A 19,625-nucleotide genomic window follows, 5' to 3' on the forward strand; every position below is an offset into this window, starting at 1 on the left:
ACAATCTATAGTTTAGCATGTTGAGTGAACCGTTACTAACAAAATTCAATAACTAATTAACAAAACCAACTAAAACAATAAACCAATTAAACTTATCTGTAAGTAAGTAATAGTAATACTAACAATTCCAGTTCGGTGTTGTGCCTAATCCGTTCGAGTTTTAATTTGTATTTGGTTATCCTCCTACTAACTTTAAGTGTAACTTTGTTGGCTTATATCCTGGATATCTGTAACATATGTTTATAAAATAAAAGCTAACCAACCACACATTTAATGTACTAAATTCCTCTTTGGGGTTTCTTTAATTCCTGTAAGTCTTGTTCCCAAATTTTAGGGTCAAAAAGCCAACATTGTGTTCTACTTCCAAATAGCTGCAAATTAACGATACCTCCTCTAACTTGATTTAAGTAGACTAACTCCTTAAAACTGTTAACACAACTAACCCAAAGAAAGTTGGAACGCCACTAATAGCATTTCATGTTTGATTTATTAATCTGTTCCGTTTTTCGAACTTTTCCTTTGGGACATTTTTAAGATTTTGCTTTGATTGCATTCTCGACTCGTCACAAACCAAATAAAACATTTTTACTGAAAATACATTTAATAATTTTTTTTCACGTGCGTTTTGTTTTCGGTACAAAAAAAATGTTTAAAAAAATGTTGATAAAAACGACAACCAAAAAATCATCGTAAAAAACAAACAAAACCGAAAACTGCTTACGTTCTTATAGCCACCCTATCCACAACATTCCAATCCCGCATTAAAAGTAGTTCCCTGCCACCGCCCAACGGTAGAGTAGCCTCAGCGCCGACAGCAACTGCAGCAGCAACCCGAGCGGCAACCGCAGCAACAGCAGCAGCAACAGCTAAATCAGCATTTAACGCTAATCAGCCTCATGCTAATCAATCACAATCATCACAGGCCAAGATTGGCAGCGGCAAAATGCAAAAAACATCGGCAACATCTGGCCAACAACAGCAGCAACAGCAACAGCAAATGCGTAAGAAAGACAAAGATAGATCGAATAGTAGTTGCATTGGCAATGGTAGTCATGTTGGTGCTGGTAGCGGTAGTCAAGCAAATAGTGTCAAGCATCTGCAGAATAAGCAAAAGCAACAACAACTACAACAGCAAAAGCTACAACAACAACAACAGCAACCGCAACAGCAACAACAACACGATGTTGCAGCAGCAACAGCGGCAGCACCATCGGCTCAAATCCCAACCCGGCCTGCAACCATCAACATCAAACGGCTAACGGTACCAGGTCAGGATAGAAAATTGGCTGAAAGTGAGTAAAGTTTCACCGAAAACTTGAAAAAAAAAAATACAAATCTCTTCAATAAACCCAAACTAAACAAAATAAAAAACCCACTAAAAAACAAGTAAAATATACACGGAAAATGCTGTAAAATGACATCTGATGCGCGAAATGTTTGTGTTGCAACTTTTGTAAAATCAAAAACTATCAAAAAAAAAAATCATAAAACGCTATTAATAATTAAGCATTTTACACCTTGGTCAAGACTGTTTGTCCACAATTAGTGAAAAGTGATTAAGCTTATGATTTACCAATTGGCATCATCGATTAGATCCACTTTTGTGTGTGTTTTCTTTTTTAATATGACAAAGCCATGTGGAATTATGTGTATTGTTAGATTGGTCCTAGAAATTGTACAAAATTGTAGTTTGATTGGTAACGAAAATATAGTTATTCCACTGGCACTCTGTCCCAAAAATGACAATATAAAAATCAACCAGAGAAATGAAATTCCAAATTCTTAATTGCTGGAAATTGTGGGTACACCCAAAGAGCAAAATGCGTTGTTATTAAATGTTAGTTGTTGTTGTAATCAGTGTATGTAAATGTTGTATACCAACCGTGTGTCTATATTCATGTATCTGTATAAGCAATTGTAATTGAAAACCTTTTCATGTTCGTCTCATAATTTGTAGATTTTCGTTGTGTTCCATAGCTCTGAATCACTTCTTTGTACATTCTAAATACCATAATTTGTTATTTTCTGTGTATATATGTAAAGTTTTTAGCATTTCTATCCTAGTGTGTTTACTTTTATTTTCAAACATAATCTACAAGAAGACACTAGAACACAGACACTAAGTAATTAAAGTTCTGGGATAAGAACAATTAATAATTTACTTATAGAAATGTTGGAGGATTATAGTTGGGGGTTAGCTTAACAATATGAGAGAAAAATCAAATATTTATCTCACATTCATACATACTTAGGAATATTTTTGTTACTTAATTAAACTTTAATTATTTATAATACTCACAAGGAGTAGTGTTTTGTAACTTTCTGAACGGATTTCTAGTGCCAGGTATCAACTTACTGATCTTTGCCAGCTGTCGTCGACGCCTTCGTTGTTGCCTGCCAAAAAAAAAAAAAAATAAAACAATCACCATTCAATGCCACACCAGATTTTCTTACAGCAATAACAACTTATTCAAACATAAAAGTATTATTAGTTTTTTTTACTCCTCTTCGCATTTCAATGTTGCGTGTCTGTTTGTGTATTTGTGGCATGCTGTTTCTCATGTTGTGCGCTTTATAAAACTTTAAAGAAATATGAAAAAAATATGAAAATTCATTTTGGTTTTACTAACAATTTGTTGCCTTTTAAGCTTCTGGCTTAATATACCTTAGTTCACTGAGTTTCCTTAAATTTTTTGGTTCCCAAACTAAGTTAAAACTACAAATGTTTTTATTTTCTATTTTATGTTACAACTACTAACCAGTAAAACTCAAACACAAAATTTGCTTACCGAAAAAAGGAAACATCCAAAAAATATATTTATGAAGATCAACAGCTGCGGCAGCATAATGAAATAACTCAAACATAAAATGCGCCTATAATCAAGTTAATTCCATAACGCATAGTCCCCCAACTGATTCGAACTATCATTTATAATTATTCTTGGATATTTTCCCAACCAACAGACGATGGCGAGGATGGTCGTGAGACTGCAATTTCCATTTCCAGCTGCAGTCCCCAGCCTCCAGTGCCGGAAGTTCCGGAGGAGCCCCTGGTGAAGTCCCCACCAGAACCGACCCGGGTCAAGTCCCCGGAACAGATCATAATGCGCTCTCCCGATCCAGTCAACTGGACGGTGCCCCTAGACACTGGCAAAACCTTCACGGTCACGCAGAATGTCAAAGATGGTAAAGTAAATCTAAGATGGTAGTGCACTTCATAGGAAAAGTATCTACTGAAAAACCAATTAGTTATTACCCTAAAAATATATCTAACAGGCCTATGAAGTTTATTACTGTCTTAATCCGTGATTACGTTCTATTAATTAATTACATTTTCCACAGGGGAGAACTATAGCCGACCTCAGAGCGAGATAAAAGCGTCGACACCGGTGGAGAAGCCCCCACCGCCGCCTCAATCGGCACCGCCACAACTAACCGAACAGGCTAAAATGGACGGTAAGCCATTAAGCACGCTTCAATAAAAAACGCAAAACTTCCATACCAAAAGCATCAGCAAAACCAAATGAAGTCAACAAACAAAACAGAAAAACCAAAACCAAAAAAGATAAAACCCAAAAAAGTCAAATCGCTTTTACAAATATTTATATATATTAACTCGTATTTAAATATATGTATATGTATATGTATGTATCGCTACTCACAAGCATCATCAAAACAAAAAAAAAATCGAATCATCGTTAGCCAAACTCCAACTTCTTCAAATCCAAAACCAAAAACCAAAATCCACACCAGCAAATCAAGCCAATCTCGATAAGCGTAAATATAAAGCAAAGTTCCCCTCTCTCTGTATCAAGCCAAAAGCAAATTGTGCAAGCCAATGCAATCACATAGCGTACCCGATACCGTAGATCCTTGCGTAACATAACGAACACTATTTCCAAAACTATCTCCCCCTCCCCCTACCCAATATCGACCACTGCCATCCCGCCAGCCTGGAAGTCCTGCAGTCCGACCACCAGTGCCGCGATCTATGGCAAAACTCTGACGCCCCATGCCACGCCCACCGGCCAGCCGGGCGGAGCGGTGCGTTGCACAGCCGTCCAGGATCAGACATCCCAGCAGCCGGATCCGGCCATGTCGTCCTCATCATCAACGGGCACAGCCTCCACCGCCCGGACAACTGCCGCCGAGGTCCTGGAGAAGGCACGCGACCGTTTCGATCGATTCTGGGGCAGCAGCAGCGCCAGTAAGGAGGAGAGCGTCTAGATCCTAGATCTTTAATCCTAGGTCAGAGGTACTCAGTGCTTTTCAAGTGCAAAATGTATTCCCCAGGGCAGTTAGTTGGCCCCCCAAAAAGCAAGCAATTATGATACGTAATAGACGTTATGCAATACCTAATCATATACACCATCTATCCTATCTAAGAACCTGATTACACTGCGACACAGTTATCTTTTCAAATACTTCCCATATTTATATTATGTTGCTATTGAAGCTGAATAAATATACTTTACATTTAATGACAATACGTAAAAAAATGAAACAATGGATTAGAATTATAATACTTTAAAATTATAATTTAAATACTCCTATCATGTAATTTTTAGATTTCAGACATTTCTCTTTTTGTGTTATAAACAACCCAAATATCAAATGTATTTTGTTCAAAAATATATTTAAAATTATTTAGGATGAAATGTATTTTGTTAAACATTTTAAATTGTTCTAAAAAATTGATGGAAAACTATGTTGCAATGAAATCAGGATATAAGGAAAGTCCTATTCGACTTGGCTTGAATCTAAACCTAAATTCGCTTTTGGTTTTCCTATTTAAACTGCTGCAAGCAAATCTAATCAGGCCAAATGTCATCTAACGACACGAGCATTACACGAGAAATTAATTTATGTAAGACACTTTCACTGCCTCTACCCGAACCGAAAACAAAATCAAACCAATGTTGTATACTTTGAAAATAACCCAGAGGACTTGCAATATTTCGAAATCATTCAATCATAAAGAAAAGAAAAACAAATACTTAAATGGGACAAACATCACCGCAAAGACCCGTCCAAAAAGTGAGGCCATTCGAAAAGAGATATACTCACATTTTTGTAACTTTCATTAGTTGAGCAACCAAGCCGTATATTTTGGGTAATGCATAAGGTGATCTTAGCTAAACCGCTGATCCGTCAAATACCAAAAGTTGATAATAGATTTTGCACATGAATTACAAAAGGGAATATACCAAATACGACAACATGATGTTAAGAATAATTTAAGATACATTTTGGCTAATAAAAACTTAAGGCAAATGATGGTTAAAACAAAGCAACATTAAACAGTAAACAGAAAACAAAAAACACAAGCAAAACATATTAAAACTACACACAAGAAAACTGAAAAATGAGATTATGCTTTGAAAAGCTGTGAAACTAGTTTCAGACATGCCTACATTTCTTATATAAACTACTACGTGTATGTGAAAATAGTCGAGAAACAAAAATGGAAACCAAATGATCAAACAAAATGGATATACCTTATCGATTAAATCATGTTTTGAGTAAAGTTAGCGCTAAACTGATAAAGACAAATGCTTCCCGAAGGGCAATAGCTTTGAGAAAGTTGAAGTGAGTTTTGAAAAGCATTTTGTTGCATTTTGTTCTTCATACCTCTCAGTGTAGACAGTGTTTCAGTACAAACTAAGTACCAGTTTAAGCTCAGTTTGGCAGCATCATTTCTTTCGCGTAGGTCAAATGCTTGAATGTTAAAACCTCTCTAAGAAACTACAGAAAAACAAACACAAAATCGTGTAAGCTGAAGTTAAAATTTCATTACCCATATGTTGTGTGATTAACTTCAGTATTGAGCTTAATTGTTGCTTGCCTCTATATATTTTAATATAAAACAAAAATAAACATAACAAAAAAATGAAGGAAAATAACGCCACTTCAATGGTATTTATTAAACAGTTGAGTATTTTTTATATGTTTTTCATGAATGGACCCGTTTGTTAGTTGAATTCGATGAGTTGATCACTGAATCTTATAAATAGTTACCAATTATAATGCATATTAACAAGTGCCCCCGAGAACACAAATTGTTTATTATGTACGCTCAGTCTTAGAATTGTCACCGATTCGACCCAGTCAAATGCATTAGTTAGAAATAAAAAATAAGCGAAAACTAACTAAACTCTGGCAATCTCTAAACTCTAAAACCTAAAAACTTAACGAAACAAACAGGAAATGCACACACTCACATACACATTACAGAACTATATTTCCAGTTACAGTTTGACAAAAGGAAAACAGAAAATGATAACACAACCGAATGGTAGACTCTTGAACTCATTTAGTTTTAAATATCGTACTTAACAAATTTTAGGCAACTTTAATATGAATCTACTTAAGAACGAACTTGATATATATTCTAGCTTGTTTACAAAAGGATATGAAATGATTAATAAGACAGAAAAAAAATGAAAACCTAAACCAATTATACCCCAAACTGATTCCAAAATAGGCGCACTCAAAGGCTTTTTCTTCAAAACAAACAAAAAAAAAGAATGAAAAGAAAGAATCGATTTTTATAAACACTTATATGAAAGTCAAAAAATAAATATTTTCCATTTTCGGTTCACTCACAAAGGCAAAATATTATAAAAAAGGACACCAATCAATTAAAAAATTTTAAAAGTTGACTTTCACGCCCAAATGCGCCTAAAATTTTAATGAATTAAAGAAGCCTCATATGAAATGCAATAAAATCAATAACGATACAACCCGATTGATAATTTTTTCTGAATTGTCATAAAAAGGCACACCAAATAGCCTTCATAGAAATGCTAAATAACACGATATAATATAATTATAAAAGTTCTTTGGAAAAAAGTGGCCGAATCATATGGAAGAGAACTAATTGAAATAATGAAATAGAAACCAAAAAACAAGTGATGGTAAAATGATTATAACATTGTATGAATCGAATAAATGAAAAATGCATATAAACGTTTTAAAAACTATGTTTTTGATCTGGAAATTAGCGTGGAATGATGTTGGGTTCACTGAAAATAAACCCTCTTTCCATCTATTTTAAAAATAAAACCAATTTTTGTTTTTGTTTTGTTTTTATTATTGCTGTTATTAGGGTTTTCTTAAAGAAAATGTTTTCTATTATAATTGTTGTGTTATGTTTAGTAGGAAATATTGTTGCTTTATGGTTTGCTTTTCACTTAACGGTATTATCGGTTTTCCGTTTTTATTTGGAGAGTTTTGCACAGATAGTTTTTTCTTTACATTTTCTAGTTTTTTTTTTATGTTTTGGGAAGTAGTAAGTTTGAAATTACATTATTAAGATATATTGTAAAACATTTATTGCTGGTAAATGGTTTTCATAGGCATTACCTATTTACTGATTGTAGACGAACTATTTATAAGACTTTACAGTTGATTTTTCATTGCACTTCACGAATTTCATACGTTATTTACTTATTATTTGTTGATCTTTGTAGATTTTTATTACAGGAATATATAGAAAGCTGTTATCACAGTTTTTTGAAAAACTAAAATAAAATCAATGAAGGGTATATGAAAAGAGGTGACTAATATGGAGAAAATAATGAAATTTATACTTTTTGTGGGAATGTGAATTGCCGATAAGATTTTTGCTTTAAACATTTAAACTATACATTCGATTAATTATCATATGATTTTGTTTAATTTTCGTTTTAATTACATTAAAGTTTGCTCGAAAATACATGTGTCGAAAAATTTTCGAAAAAATGTGTCTTCAATTTTTAACTTTGAATTTATCGTTTTTGTTTTATTTTTGTTATGTAAAAGGTTTTCCAATTATCGATTTTCATAATTTTATATTTGGTTTTATCTAGGTTACTCATAAGCGTAAATAGTTTCTCAAATATGTGTCAAAATATTTCGAAATTATAGGGTTGCTACTGGTGCTGTTTGAAAGTTAGGATCGTGGCAGGATCACAACAAATCAATCGAGTTGGTCTGGGCTCATTTATACTTATATATCAAAAAATATAATTTATAGACGTAGCTCAAGTGATTTGTTATAGACTAAACTCGCCTACCGCAGTGCCATTTCAAAAACTCACTCAACTGGAGGCAACTTGAGCAAACATTTGAATATGGGCCAAAACATATAGGTCAGTGGACTGCTAAACCTACTCATATGCAGCTATATTTATATGTTCGTATTTAGATAGAAGATAGATAGAGATAGTAACATAATTGATCAAATTGAAAGTTGACGTTTATAAAAAATTTAGCACAATTTTGTTCCTAACACTTTTTAATGTTTTGATAAAAGTGGTTGGTTTTCATTTGGATTCGCTTAAATTTAAACAATTAAAAGGATTTACCAAAAAGGTTCCGAACACCGAAGTTCCGTGTTCCAATGCTAGCTAAGATTATACCATATGCTTGTATATAGTACCAAATAAATTTTTTGGGGGAGCCCAGCATCCGGCACCGGGGCCCCAAGGTTCTAACCTAAGCTTATGTTGAAAAAACGTCACGGACTTAATAACTAAATTCATTTAAATAAACAAGTTAGAGTTGCTTTTGGTTACCACAAAAATGACACGTTTAACAGACTTTTCTTTGCCGCAATTGCGGGAATTGCATTAACATAATGTTAGCATCCTTTCGATTTAACAATAGTGGGGGAAACATTTAAATATAGTTTCGAATATCTCTTTTTAAGTATATGTATAAGTACAATTATTATAATGTTTGGATTGGTTTGGGTCTGCAGGTTTTTTTGTTTTTGTTTAGTTTTTGTAAAATTTAAATTGCTTATAAATTTAGAATCGATTTCATGTTTTATCATCGGGTGAGTCGGTTATTTGCGTTGTTAAATTGGATTCATTAGTTTTCCTTGGGACTGGGTTCTTGGATTTCTTTAATATAAGCGTAAGTTGAAGGTTAAACACTTAATATCTAACTGCAGTTATCGGGTTTGTTTAGAATTCGCAGGTGTTACTACGTTTAAATTCGTTTAACTGCCAATTCGTAGTGGTTGTTTGTCTCATTAACATACGTATACGAAAAACCAAAATCAATTTTTAGTGCTTATCATTTTGTCTCGATTTTGCATGGCTAAGAGCTAAAAAAATGTACAATTCTCTGCCAACTAAAAGTTTGTAAATCGAGATAATTTATCGGAGAGTAAGTCAGTTAGGCCTAAGTATGTGAAGAGTATCGCTCGTGTTATCGTCGTGTTCATCGAATGATTCCAATTTGAAGTATTTTCTCAATCCGTTCCCTCGTCCATCTGACATGTTAGCTAAGCTAGCCTATAAATTAGTGATTGTTGTATGCATTTTTGTCCCACATTAACTTAACATTTCCAATGATCGCTTACAACTCAATATATTCCCCCCATTCATCTCTAAGAGCGCGATTCGAAGACTGATTTCTTTGTACTAGCCGGTAGAAGATTCTCAGGGAAGCCTAATTCTCGCTGAGATCCTTGATGGCCTGCAGTATACGCTTCACGTGGCCCACCTTGACCACGCCTAGATCCTTCAGATCGCGCCTTCCCAAAGTCAGCAGCTCCTTGCCGCGAATGTCGTTCTTCAGGAAGCTGTCCACGTACTCGGAAAGCTGCATCGTTTCCAGCCAGGTGACCACCTCGTTGACGCTCCAGTTGTTGGCCGCCTCGCGAGTGTTGGTTAAAGGAGGCTTAAAGGCCTGCTGGCCGGCGGTAGATCCTGAACGGAGTCTCACCCAGAATGGTCGAGACTTACGCCGTCCATCGGACTGCAAAAAAAGAAAATATTTTTAAATTTTAGAAGATTTATAAACGATAGATGAATCCACTTACCTCTTCGTTGGGCGCCAAAACATTAAAGTAGGCTCGCAGCTTACCATCAATGCACTTTTGTACAGAGCACTTCTTAAGTTCCATCTCCATGTTGGCCAAGGCTGCGCTAAGCTTCGTCTCCAGATCCTCGCGGAGAATTAAACTATGACCGCGATCGCGGAGCAAGGTACATGCATCGTCATAGAGCTGCCGCGATGAGTCGATGACCTCCACCAGCTTGGTGCGCAGCGAAGGACCTTCGAGTAGCTTGCCCTGCGGATGGATGGATTCCAGAGCTTCACTGGCCCGGCAGGCCACCTCGTAGAGATCGTGTTGCAAAGCTGGATGGGAGATGATCAGGAACTTGACCCACTTGACCAATGAGCTAACGGCCTCGATGAAGTTAAGCAGTACATAGCATTCGCGTTCGGAGATTACGTCGTCGGTGGAGACCGCATGCTCTGAAGCTGTGGAAGATGCATCCCTTTGGATGGAGATGCTGTGCTGGCGCTGCTTCTCCTGCCAACTCTTTAAGGACAGCTCCAAGCTCCTGTTACGGCACAACATCTGCACTCGGTTCTTGTGCAAAATACGAATCATTCCAGGGGGTTGCAACCAAGCCTCGCCATCCACCTGTATGGGTATCTCCTCGTCTCCCAGGATGTTGATCTGGACGCTCTGGCACTGGGCGATCCGGTGGTGTTGTAGATTGATCAGTCGTGAGGCGGCCATCTGTACGGATCCAAAGACAGCTACCACTTCTAGGACACGATCATCAAAGCTAGGCGGCAGGAATATATCATCTTTCTTGCTGCTGCCCCAGAAATTGGTGCCACCCATGAAGCTGGGTATGTTCAGAATCACGATTCCCTGGAGTTCCGGCAGTGGAATTCTCTGACCGTCGCACTCCAACTGAACACGCTGCTCCAGGTTCTTGCAGGTCTTTTGCAGGAGCTGCTTGGATCCCAACACTCCATACCACATGTAGTTTCGAGCTCGGGAGCGACACTTTTCTGGGTGCTCTTCTCGTTTGTTGTGGAAGTCCAGCGAGATCTTGGCATCGATGCCGATGCCAAAGTAGTTGTTCATCACGCATTTTTCATGGTAGCCGGCCAGGAGGGTCTCATCCGGATCCATTAGAGGGCTGACAGCGGCGCAAAGGGTATCGGCATTGGCCAAGAGACATTTGGATATGAAGCCACCGCCATTGGCAAGGTCTGTAGAATAAAGAACATTTAGAAAATGGAAGAAAACCAAATGGAAAAAAGGAAAATGATCCTCATTTTTGAATGATCCTTACTTGGCCAATTGGGTAGTCGCACCAGAGGATTGATGATGGGCAACTTGCGATTGGTCTCCTCGGTGGGCGTTTTCTCCTTGTCCTTGCCACCCTTATCCTCCTTGTCCTTGTCTCCGGAAGCTAAGTGATCGAAACCGAATAGAGTTGAGCCCATGAACAAGCTCGACTTGGAACCCTTTAGGGTCTGGAGATTCGGGAGTGCTTCGTTCGGCTGCAAGAGAGAGACCTCGATCAGTGGTAAAAACATAAAATGCGGACAAGTCGAGTACGTGTCAAAGAGCAACCGGAAAGTCAGCACTAACTACGATACAAAGAAACATGTGGATGTGATCGAGTGTGACGCTGTGTGGGTGAGTGTGCCAGTGTTGGGTGACTTGCAAATACGGCGCAGGGTTGGTAAGTACTTTTCAAGGGACAGAGCGAGAGGGAGAGATAGAGAGGCGGAGTGGGTGTGATTGAGACAGAGCATAGGAGACAGCACACTACGTAAAACCAACAAAACAATAGAAATTATAGATGGTCGGGTATTAAGCAGAGGCTACGTGTGTCTGTTGTTTTCGTTTAGGTATTGGTTAACAGAGTTTTTACTTATTGGTTACTTTGCAACACTACTCAAAAGCGAACTGACGCAGGTGCTGAGGATCTGCAACTGGCACTTCAAAGAGACGCTTTGTACAGAGGGATTGTTAATTTTAAAGAGTTTAAGGGACCCATTACAAAGTTGTTATCACCAGGCTTTTGGTATCGTAAGTATTACCTTCCTAATTAAAATGTTAAAGGTTTATTTTTTAAAACGTAAAAAGTTGTTATACGGACATATACCAGAAGAAAACAAAATCGGAACTATATGCAGGTGTAGTTAATTTTGTAAAAGGTCCACTTCGGTACATCCGAAGCTTACACTCTATTAGTCGGTAATTTCAGATATTTGCACTTGCTGGGGAGTTTACACATCGAACGAACGAAGGAACGCAGAAACGGTTTGGGATCAGAACAGAGGGAGTGGGGAGGGTCCGGTGCCCGAGCACCTAGTACCCCTCCCCAGATTTTTGGACTGGCTTACCAGAGGAATCAGCGGCCTGATAAGCGCCAGGGTGGCCAGGCGAATATCTGGCTCGGCCACCACAAAGAACCGAACACTGAACAATCCGTAGCCGCGCTTGGTGGCGATCTTTTGGTTTTTCTTCTAAGAAAATGTATTCAGAATGACTTTGCTTTTTAAAATCGTGTTTAGTTTTGTATGTTTCCATTTACAATAATGTGAATATTTATAATTACACCGAAATATTTTAAGCTGATTGTGTTTTTGTACTGTGAAGTTTATGTGTTGGTTAAGAATATAGAAATCAAAAGCTCATATAGTTGAATGAATTTTGAAATACGTACCAATTGTTTTTGTGCTTTTGTAAATCATATACTTGGTTGTTTTATTCGGTTTTATTTTGTAGTGGTTCAAAATACTTTTAACTTTCTAAATTAACTGATGTAACTTAGGTATACGGTGGAAAATAAAAAGTTCGTAATAATCGGTTGAAACACTTTGTACGGCTTAAAGTTATTCAATTTGTTTGCCATATTGCTGTTTGTTAACTTTCAACTATGGTTGTTGTACGAATAAAACAAATTTTAATGAAATTGCAAAAAGTTAAATTAGTTAGTGTAGCTTCTAATTAACTATCCAAACTTTGTTTAAACTCGTACGAAATGTTTCGAAACAAATAATCATTGTTTAAGCTGCAAACTAAAAGTACGTGAATACCTGGAAATGAATCCAGATTTTTACAAAACTCCCTGGTGGTTGGTGGTTGTCTGGGATTTACTTGTACGAACCATTACCTACAGTCGCTGTTGTTAGTGTGTGGCTGTATGATAGCTGCATTCTGCATTCTGCACTTGCATTTGCATTGCACTTGACACCAATTGCTCGCCTGACACAATCAAAACTCATGATCTTCGCAATTGCCGACGATGCGGTGCCAATTTGGATCGAACATATTGCACGCTCTCAACTGAAGTAGCACAACTCGATGTTATATTGAAATGCTTTAAATATGAGTTTTCCTTCATAAAACAACTATAACTTAAAGTTTGGCTTTTCATTATTTAAAAATTCTTTATAGGACGAAATATGTTCTTGAGTTGTTCGGTGGTTTAGCCTTTTCTTGTTGAAATTTATTAACTATAAATTTTTAGGAAAAGTAATATAGAAAAATAATTCGTGTTTATCTCAGTTTCTTTTATGATTGTTTTCACTTCTTTGTAAGAAAAGGACTACCCTTTCGTAACTGTGGAACCTATAATATTATGTCGAACTAAAATTTAAACTTGTTGTGCCACTTTTGTTAATGGTGTGCAATATGGGGTACTGGTTGTAGAGAGACGGTGAGGAGAAGGTGACTTGCTCGTGGACTCACCTTGAAGAGGCTGCCGCAGCTGATCCTGCGACTGGCCGCCGGCGAGCTGCTAAGGAAACGGGCGTGCTCCGGATCGAGAGTCAGTTGGTTGGGATTGAAGCCGGAATGCCGACGGTCCTTGTCCTTGTCGAACTCGCGGACAGCCAGACCGGGGGCGTGACTTGAGTGGCGCCTGATTTCGGAGGCGTTCATGGCGCGTACGCCCAGCATTCCGGAGCAAGTCATGGACACGGCCATGGCTCCGCCGGAGGAGCCCGGCAGGAGCGAAACCGTCGGCTTGATGGAGTCGCCGCGCAACGGCGTCGGCGGCCTCACAACAACACTTATCTGTGGATAGTTGGGATTTACATCATCAAAGGATTCTTTCTTACACGACTCATCAAAAGTAATGCGCTTTACATCTTGTCCATGGCCCGATTTCTTCGTGGGCGATGTCGACGTGGTCAAGATGGTATTGGCCTTCATGCTGCTGTTGATGTTGCGCACAGTGGCATCAACGTCTTGAATTTCTATTTTGATGGCCGTCTGCGTGGACAGCTCGTCCTCGCTGGTGGTGGCCAGTAAATTGGCCACATTATTCGTTGGCGTTTGCTGAGCCTCGGGGTCTTCAATATCGTTGTCGCCGCTTCGTTGTTGTTCTAGCATTAGCTGCTGTTGAGATACGATTTCAGTGGTTGTAGTGGGTTTCAGTTTTTTCAGTGAGATACGCTTTTTGGGACGCTTCAGCGGGAGCAGGATTATAATTAATAGTCGATGGTTTTGTACATTGCAGGGTCGATTTTTAGTTTTAGTTTTAGTTCGGTTATGTTTGGTTAGTTCGATTTTGGACGGGTTAATATTTGGTTAGATGTTGGTTGATTCGATTGAACAGCCGAAAAAGAAAAGTTGAAGAAAGAAGCAAACGTAGAGCAACAAAGAGTTTACCATAAGTGGCCATATCTCATCACTGCCGACAACCATACAGAACAACTCTAGATACACTCGATATATACAAACTAGACATACAGCTAACCCAACCTTATTGGCTGAGATATACCTACCTTGAAGCTCTGACGCGCTATATCGTTACCTTCCACGAACTGCGCCAGGCTGCAGTAGCGCGGTGGCTCCCGCATCTTCTGGTCGTCACATCGATTGTCGATCTCGAAAACGATGTTCTCGAATCCGAACTGCTGGGGATTATCATCGCTATCCATTCGTGCCAATCGCGCGATTCTCGGCGGAGAGGAGTTGCGTCTGCGCGGATGGGACTGGGGGCGGCTCAAGGCGCTCAAGGACTTCTTGCGGGGTGGTTTCGGTGGACCCGCGTGTTCCGAGCAGAGAGTGGTGGTGTCGTCGGTCAGCGTATTGTCCTGCAGGGCATAGGTTATATCATGACCCAGTACAGAGCTAATATCGTCCATGATGCTTTCTCCGGGCATAGCCTCCGTTTCGTCACTGGTCTCCGGGGAATCGATGTGGGTAAAGTTGCTGGCATCCAAATTCTGTATGAGAGGGATAAACTTATAAGTAGAAAACAAGGTGGAATAATATATATATATAAGTGAATCCATATTCATGGTTGGTTTGAGATATACAACCATTACTATTAAGACTAATCTATATATATTTACAAGAAGGAGATGTTAAGTCAACAATGTATTTTCTTTACCTGAATAATATCACCCACGGTTTGGCCTGCGTCCTGTTTGTCGAATATTTCAGAAGCCACGCTGCACTCCTCATTGCTGATGGCCGAGAGAACATCGCTGGCCTCGCCACCCAGATCATCGGAAGAGGATTGCTCCTGTAAGGATCGTAAAAGAGATAGGATTTATCATGGGAATGGATCTCATTGAAGGATGAGACACGTACGGTGGTGGTCTGTGCATCGGTATCAATGATTGTTATGCTGGCGCTTGTGTAAACATTTTGGGAGTTGGGGGTAACGACAACGCCGGGTACCTGCAGGTTACAAGTGTGAACCAGCTTCTCGGTGGGCATGCTGTCCTCCTTCTCCACGCACTTATCCTTCTCCTTGTCGACCTCCACATCTTTGTCCTTCTCCTTGTCCTTGTCTTTGTCCATTTCCCGAGTCATGTAGTAGGTACGTTCGAAGACCTCGTGGGGTCGATAGTCGGACAATGGGTCTACGATCGGTTCACCTGTGTGAATCGGTACCCTCAGGAAATCCACTTTTCGCTCGGTGGGCGTATTATCGCCACCATCGCTGCACGGCGACAAACGATTACCAGCATCATCGATATTTGCTCCACCGGTAAGGGACATGCGACTTCTACGGTAAACTGTCTCTCCGTTCGCACCCTCCTCGATCTCCTGAATCACCTCGACGCCAGAGCTTCTACGACTATCTGCAAATTGTCGCGGAGCAGGAAGATTGATGCTGTTAAAGAAGTTCTCATCCACGGAATCTCGACGTGTATCGGGTAACGGAGAAATGCAGGTAAGGCGTGAGGTTTCCATAGTGGGGGAGATAATATTGATGGGTGGGATTATTGGCAGAGGGGAGCTGCAGGGCGTCGATTCCCCGGAAGTGTTAGTGGGTAACTTCAAGGCTTCAAAGGGAGTGATCGAAAGCTTCCGCTGGTAACGTTTGGGACGTCCTGGTTCCGAGTGCTCCACCACATTGTAGATGGCCCGCTTGACGCTGTTGGCACGGCACTGGAGAGCCTCCTTCTCACTGGAGCGAAGTGATCGACTGTTTCTGCGTTCCTTTGTGTTAATCTGGTCCTTCTCCGTCTTTTCAATTGATATGTTTGGATTGCTTTGGATTCGGAATTATAAATATTGTTATTTCAATATATTTTAAATTGGCTTTCATAAATGTTTAAGTTAGATTTGATCAGTAATACTCTAGGGATATAATAAATAAACATTTAAATTACTTACAGAAGTGAACCACTGGATCCTGGTGTCAGCGGAATACTTCTCGCAATGAGACTCCTAATAGTGGCTATCAAATCGTCTCCGCTGTGGGCACCCATCTCCTCCTCCTGCAGAGCATCCAACAGCATGTTAAGTTTCTGCTTGAGAATGTCGCACTTGACGGCCAACTGCTCATCATCCTTGTGGTGTTCTGAGATACGGCAAACCAAATCGTCAATTGTATCGCACAGGTTCCGAGTGGAGCTGATGAGGGTCTGGGTGTCATTGGTCTCGACTATGAAGCGCAGGTGATGGTTGGCCGAGGTCACCATACCAGTAAGCATCGCTTCCTGTTCAGTGCTGATCGACATCTTGGGGGTTTTGGGCACAGGGATGGCCTTTTCGAAGACCATGATACTCCAGCGATCTAACATCTTGGTGCTGGCTGACTCATAGCGTTCCAGGATCTGCGGCAGGTGGGTGTCGTCGTCGCAACTGGAGCCCCAACCCAAAACCCTGGCCAGATCGTTGCCAGTGCCCAAAGGCATCACGGCAACTTGACATTGTTTCTATTGAGGTTTAGAAGATATATATAATGATTTATCAGTTTACTATATTTTCAAGGATTATTTGATGTTTTTAATTGATATGAGATCTGATATATTAAATAGTCAAGTAGAAAGACATTTTGGAAACTCACATGCATGTTAAAACGATCGATTTCGCTGAGCACCCATCCCACAGATCCATCACCCGAGCAGACGAGAATGCGGAACATCTCGAAATGCCTGAAGAGCCTCAATCCGAGACTTGGACCCGTGGATATGAGATCAAAGACCTGGGCCGGATTCAGCAGTTGCTTGAATCGTCGCAGGAACTTCACGCCTTGGTTGTCTCCAGACTTGGAGTTCACAAAGACAAGCAGAGGTGAGAAGTTTCCCTTCGGACTAGCCACATCCCAGGCGTCATCAGTGCTGATCGAGTGGACACTGGTTGGGGGAACAACGGACAACTTGGCGGGTCCAATTGGACATGCCACTGCCATCTGAGGACGACAAGCCACATGAACGGTGGCTCGGCACCATAGGCACCGCCAATCCTGGAGCCTCAGCACCGATCCGCAGGTCTTCTTGCAGACGGCGCACATGGAGGACACCGGCAAGTTGCCCTCCATCCATTGATGTGGCATGATAATTCCATCAGCCTGCTCGATTATGTCCTTGCCCACACTGGCCAGCGTGGTCCACTTGCAGTTGGCGATCGACTTCGCTGCGCACCGCTTGTGCACCTTGCACTTGCACACCTCGCAGCTGAGTCCATGGGAGGTGACTCCGGATAGGGCATCCCGGCACACATTGCAGTAGGTGGGGCGGGCGTGGGAGGTGGCGTACCAGTGGTGGTGGTTCGACAGGATGTCGTGTTGCTCGATCAGGAAGCTGTCGCCACGCGGCCTCTGCGGCGCTGTCGCCGTCTTCAGGCTGCCCAGCCAGTCCTCCATTTCGCGGCGGGACTCGGCGCAGAGCACCAGAGATCGAGTGGGTGTGATTATCTGGAGGGAGGAGATATAAATACGATAAGTATAAATATTTAGTTATCGTTCTAACTTTAAGGGTTAAAAGGTGTGATAACTGCCAGAAAGAACCCAAGGTAAGGGGAAAAGCCCATCTCTTACATTTTGCAAAATAGCGCCAATAATCTTTTACTGAGATTTATAGCTATTGATCAAGTGGAATGTTATTTGATTTATGATAACAAAAATACTAAAAAAAAACTATATTTCTGTCTTAATTTCTAAGTACTTCTAAGCATCCAATAGTTATCTATTAGGTTCCCATTAAATTTCTAAAAATAGGAAGCTCCAAGAAAGGACAACAAAAATAAGGCATTACCAAGAACTATAAATGAAAAAGATGGGGGATAATAATCCATAAAACCATGTCCATTGTGGATGATTAATTTTTTGCTAAGCTAATTTGTCCTTAACCCGCACATTTGCGGAAACAAACCGCGACCTGCTTATTAGTTGTGTAATCAAATGAGGGCTTATTATGTATTTCGGTGGCCTCATTAATATGCTAATGTTGTTCATGTTAATGATAATGCGCAGACAGCTGAGCCAGCCGAAGGCTTAGGGTCATGTGCCAAGCCCGTAAGTAGGACAAGCCGCCATATACGCTCGTTCAAGAGGCCATAGCCCACCCACAAAACTAATATATCCGACCTTCAGAGTTACCTTAGCGGATTATGATTCTGATGCTCGCTTGTTTGCATTAAGCCATGCCTAATTTATGGAGCACATGTCCTTCCACGATATTTTCCCTTGGCCTTTTTTTTGTTTCACCAGTTTTCCATTCATTTTGCCAGTTGTAATGTAACTGGGTATTTTATTGACTTAATGAACTGGCAAAGTGTCTAGACAAGGTGAAGTTATGACTTTGTTTTTTACCATCAATTCCAATGCCAGGGCTTAATGAGATTTTCTAATTAACTTTTTCGCCCCCAAAGGGTGCCAGATGACTCTAATAAATCAAGCATTCCAGGACGAAACTCCTGTCAGTCGAGTTATGCAAGTGCAGTTGGCTCAGTTGGAGGGCTTTGACAATGGCCAGTTGACATGCCAATGTCATGAGCTGACACGACTTCTGACCTCCAAAAGGAGGGGGTCTGCCATAAACAGCACAAAGTGCGGATTGTTGTGACAACTAAGTGAACTTGGCCCAATCGAGTCGAGTCGAGAGCGGTGAAAATGCTTGGCCACAAGCCAGACAAGACCTGGCATTCAGTTAGCCATACTTCTGTCCAAAGAGATAACTCAGGGGCAAACCGCTGCACTAATTGCATTTCAAAGGCATTAATTGCACACCAGGTTGCCCATGCCAGAATTTCCAATCAAAGGGATCAAGCAACGTCCTGTTTGCATATTCCATGTTGCAATTAATGTGCAACCGCAACCGCAAAGTCATCGCCATCGTCATCGTCAGCGTCATCATCACCATATCCATCCTGGCACTCCCTCCTGCCCACTCGGTTCTTCCTGTTTTTCAATTAGCCTAATGTGCAATGGTTAACTGATTCCCAATGCACGTGCCTTGCGGTGTGGGTGGCATTTGGTGGCTTGGGGATTCCCCTTCTGCCTCTGATAGACTTTGACTTTGGCAACATGGATTTGCTTTTAAGCGTAAATCCGGAGGGTGTGGTTCGATTGTCTAAAAGCCGCTATCCATCGCGTCATCTACCCACTTCCCGCCCCAAC

General features: G+C 40.3%; 2 protein-coding genes across 18 annotated transcripts in view; one reads left to right on the top strand and one right to left on the bottom strand.

Annotated features, from left to right (window-relative positions):
- LOC108115056 (serine/arginine repetitive matrix protein 1) overlaps positions 1 to 6,969 on the top strand; it is a 33,328-nt gene extending 26,359 nt beyond the window's left edge. For 5 of the 10 annotated variants that reach the window (XM_041819799.1, XM_041819800.1, XM_041819803.1 and 2 more), the window contains 3 exons: positions 732 to 1,292; positions 2,965 to 3,186; positions 3,343 to 3,577. In XM_041819799.1, coding sequence (XP_041675733.1) covers positions 732 to 1,292; positions 2,965 to 3,186; positions 3,343 to 3,482 — 923 coding nt within the window. In that variant the 3' untranslated portion in view covers positions 3,483 to 3,577. Of the gene's footprint in view, positions 1 to 731; positions 1,293 to 2,964; positions 3,187 to 3,342; positions 3,578 to 3,952 lie in introns of those variants that run through there. The other 5 variants (XM_041819804.1, XM_041819806.1, XM_041819805.1 and 2 more) reach the window with 2 other exon arrangements.
- Positions 6,970 to 7,076: 107 nt separating this feature from the next.
- Positions 7,077 to 19,625, bottom strand: part of LOC108115134 (diacylglycerol kinase eta) — a 41,572-nt gene continuing 29,023 nt past the window's right edge. For 2 of the 8 annotated variants that reach the window (XM_017226420.2, XM_041819798.1), the window contains 9 exons: positions 17,073 to 17,921; positions 16,397 to 16,941; positions 15,362 to 16,271; positions 15,159 to 15,293; positions 14,548 to 14,991; positions 13,508 to 14,227; positions 11,094 to 11,304; positions 9,815 to 11,010; positions 7,077 to 9,750 (listed from right to left, as the gene is read on the bottom strand). In XM_017226420.2, the coding sequence (XP_017081909.2) occupies positions 9,442 to 9,750; positions 9,815 to 11,010; positions 11,094 to 11,304; positions 13,508 to 14,227; positions 14,548 to 14,991; positions 15,159 to 15,293; positions 15,362 to 16,271; positions 16,397 to 16,941; positions 17,073 to 17,921 (5,319 nt within the window). In that variant the 3' untranslated portion in view covers positions 7,077 to 9,441. Of the gene's footprint in view, positions 9,751 to 9,814; positions 11,011 to 11,093; positions 11,305 to 12,156; positions 12,280 to 13,507; positions 14,228 to 14,547; positions 14,992 to 15,158; positions 15,294 to 15,361; positions 16,272 to 16,396; positions 16,942 to 17,072; positions 17,922 to 19,625 lie in introns of all 8 variants that reach the window. The other 6 variants (XM_017226424.2, XM_017226421.2, XM_041819796.1 and 3 more) reach the window with 6 other exon arrangements.

Source organism: Drosophila eugracilis, unplaced genomic scaffold, assembly GCF_018153835.1.
Source record: "Drosophila eugracilis isolate 14026-0451.02 unplaced genomic scaffold, ASM1815383v1 contig_974, whole genome shotgun sequence".
In the NCBI taxonomy this organism is placed as follows: domain Eukaryota; kingdom Metazoa; phylum Arthropoda; class Insecta; order Diptera; family Drosophilidae; genus Drosophila; species Drosophila eugracilis.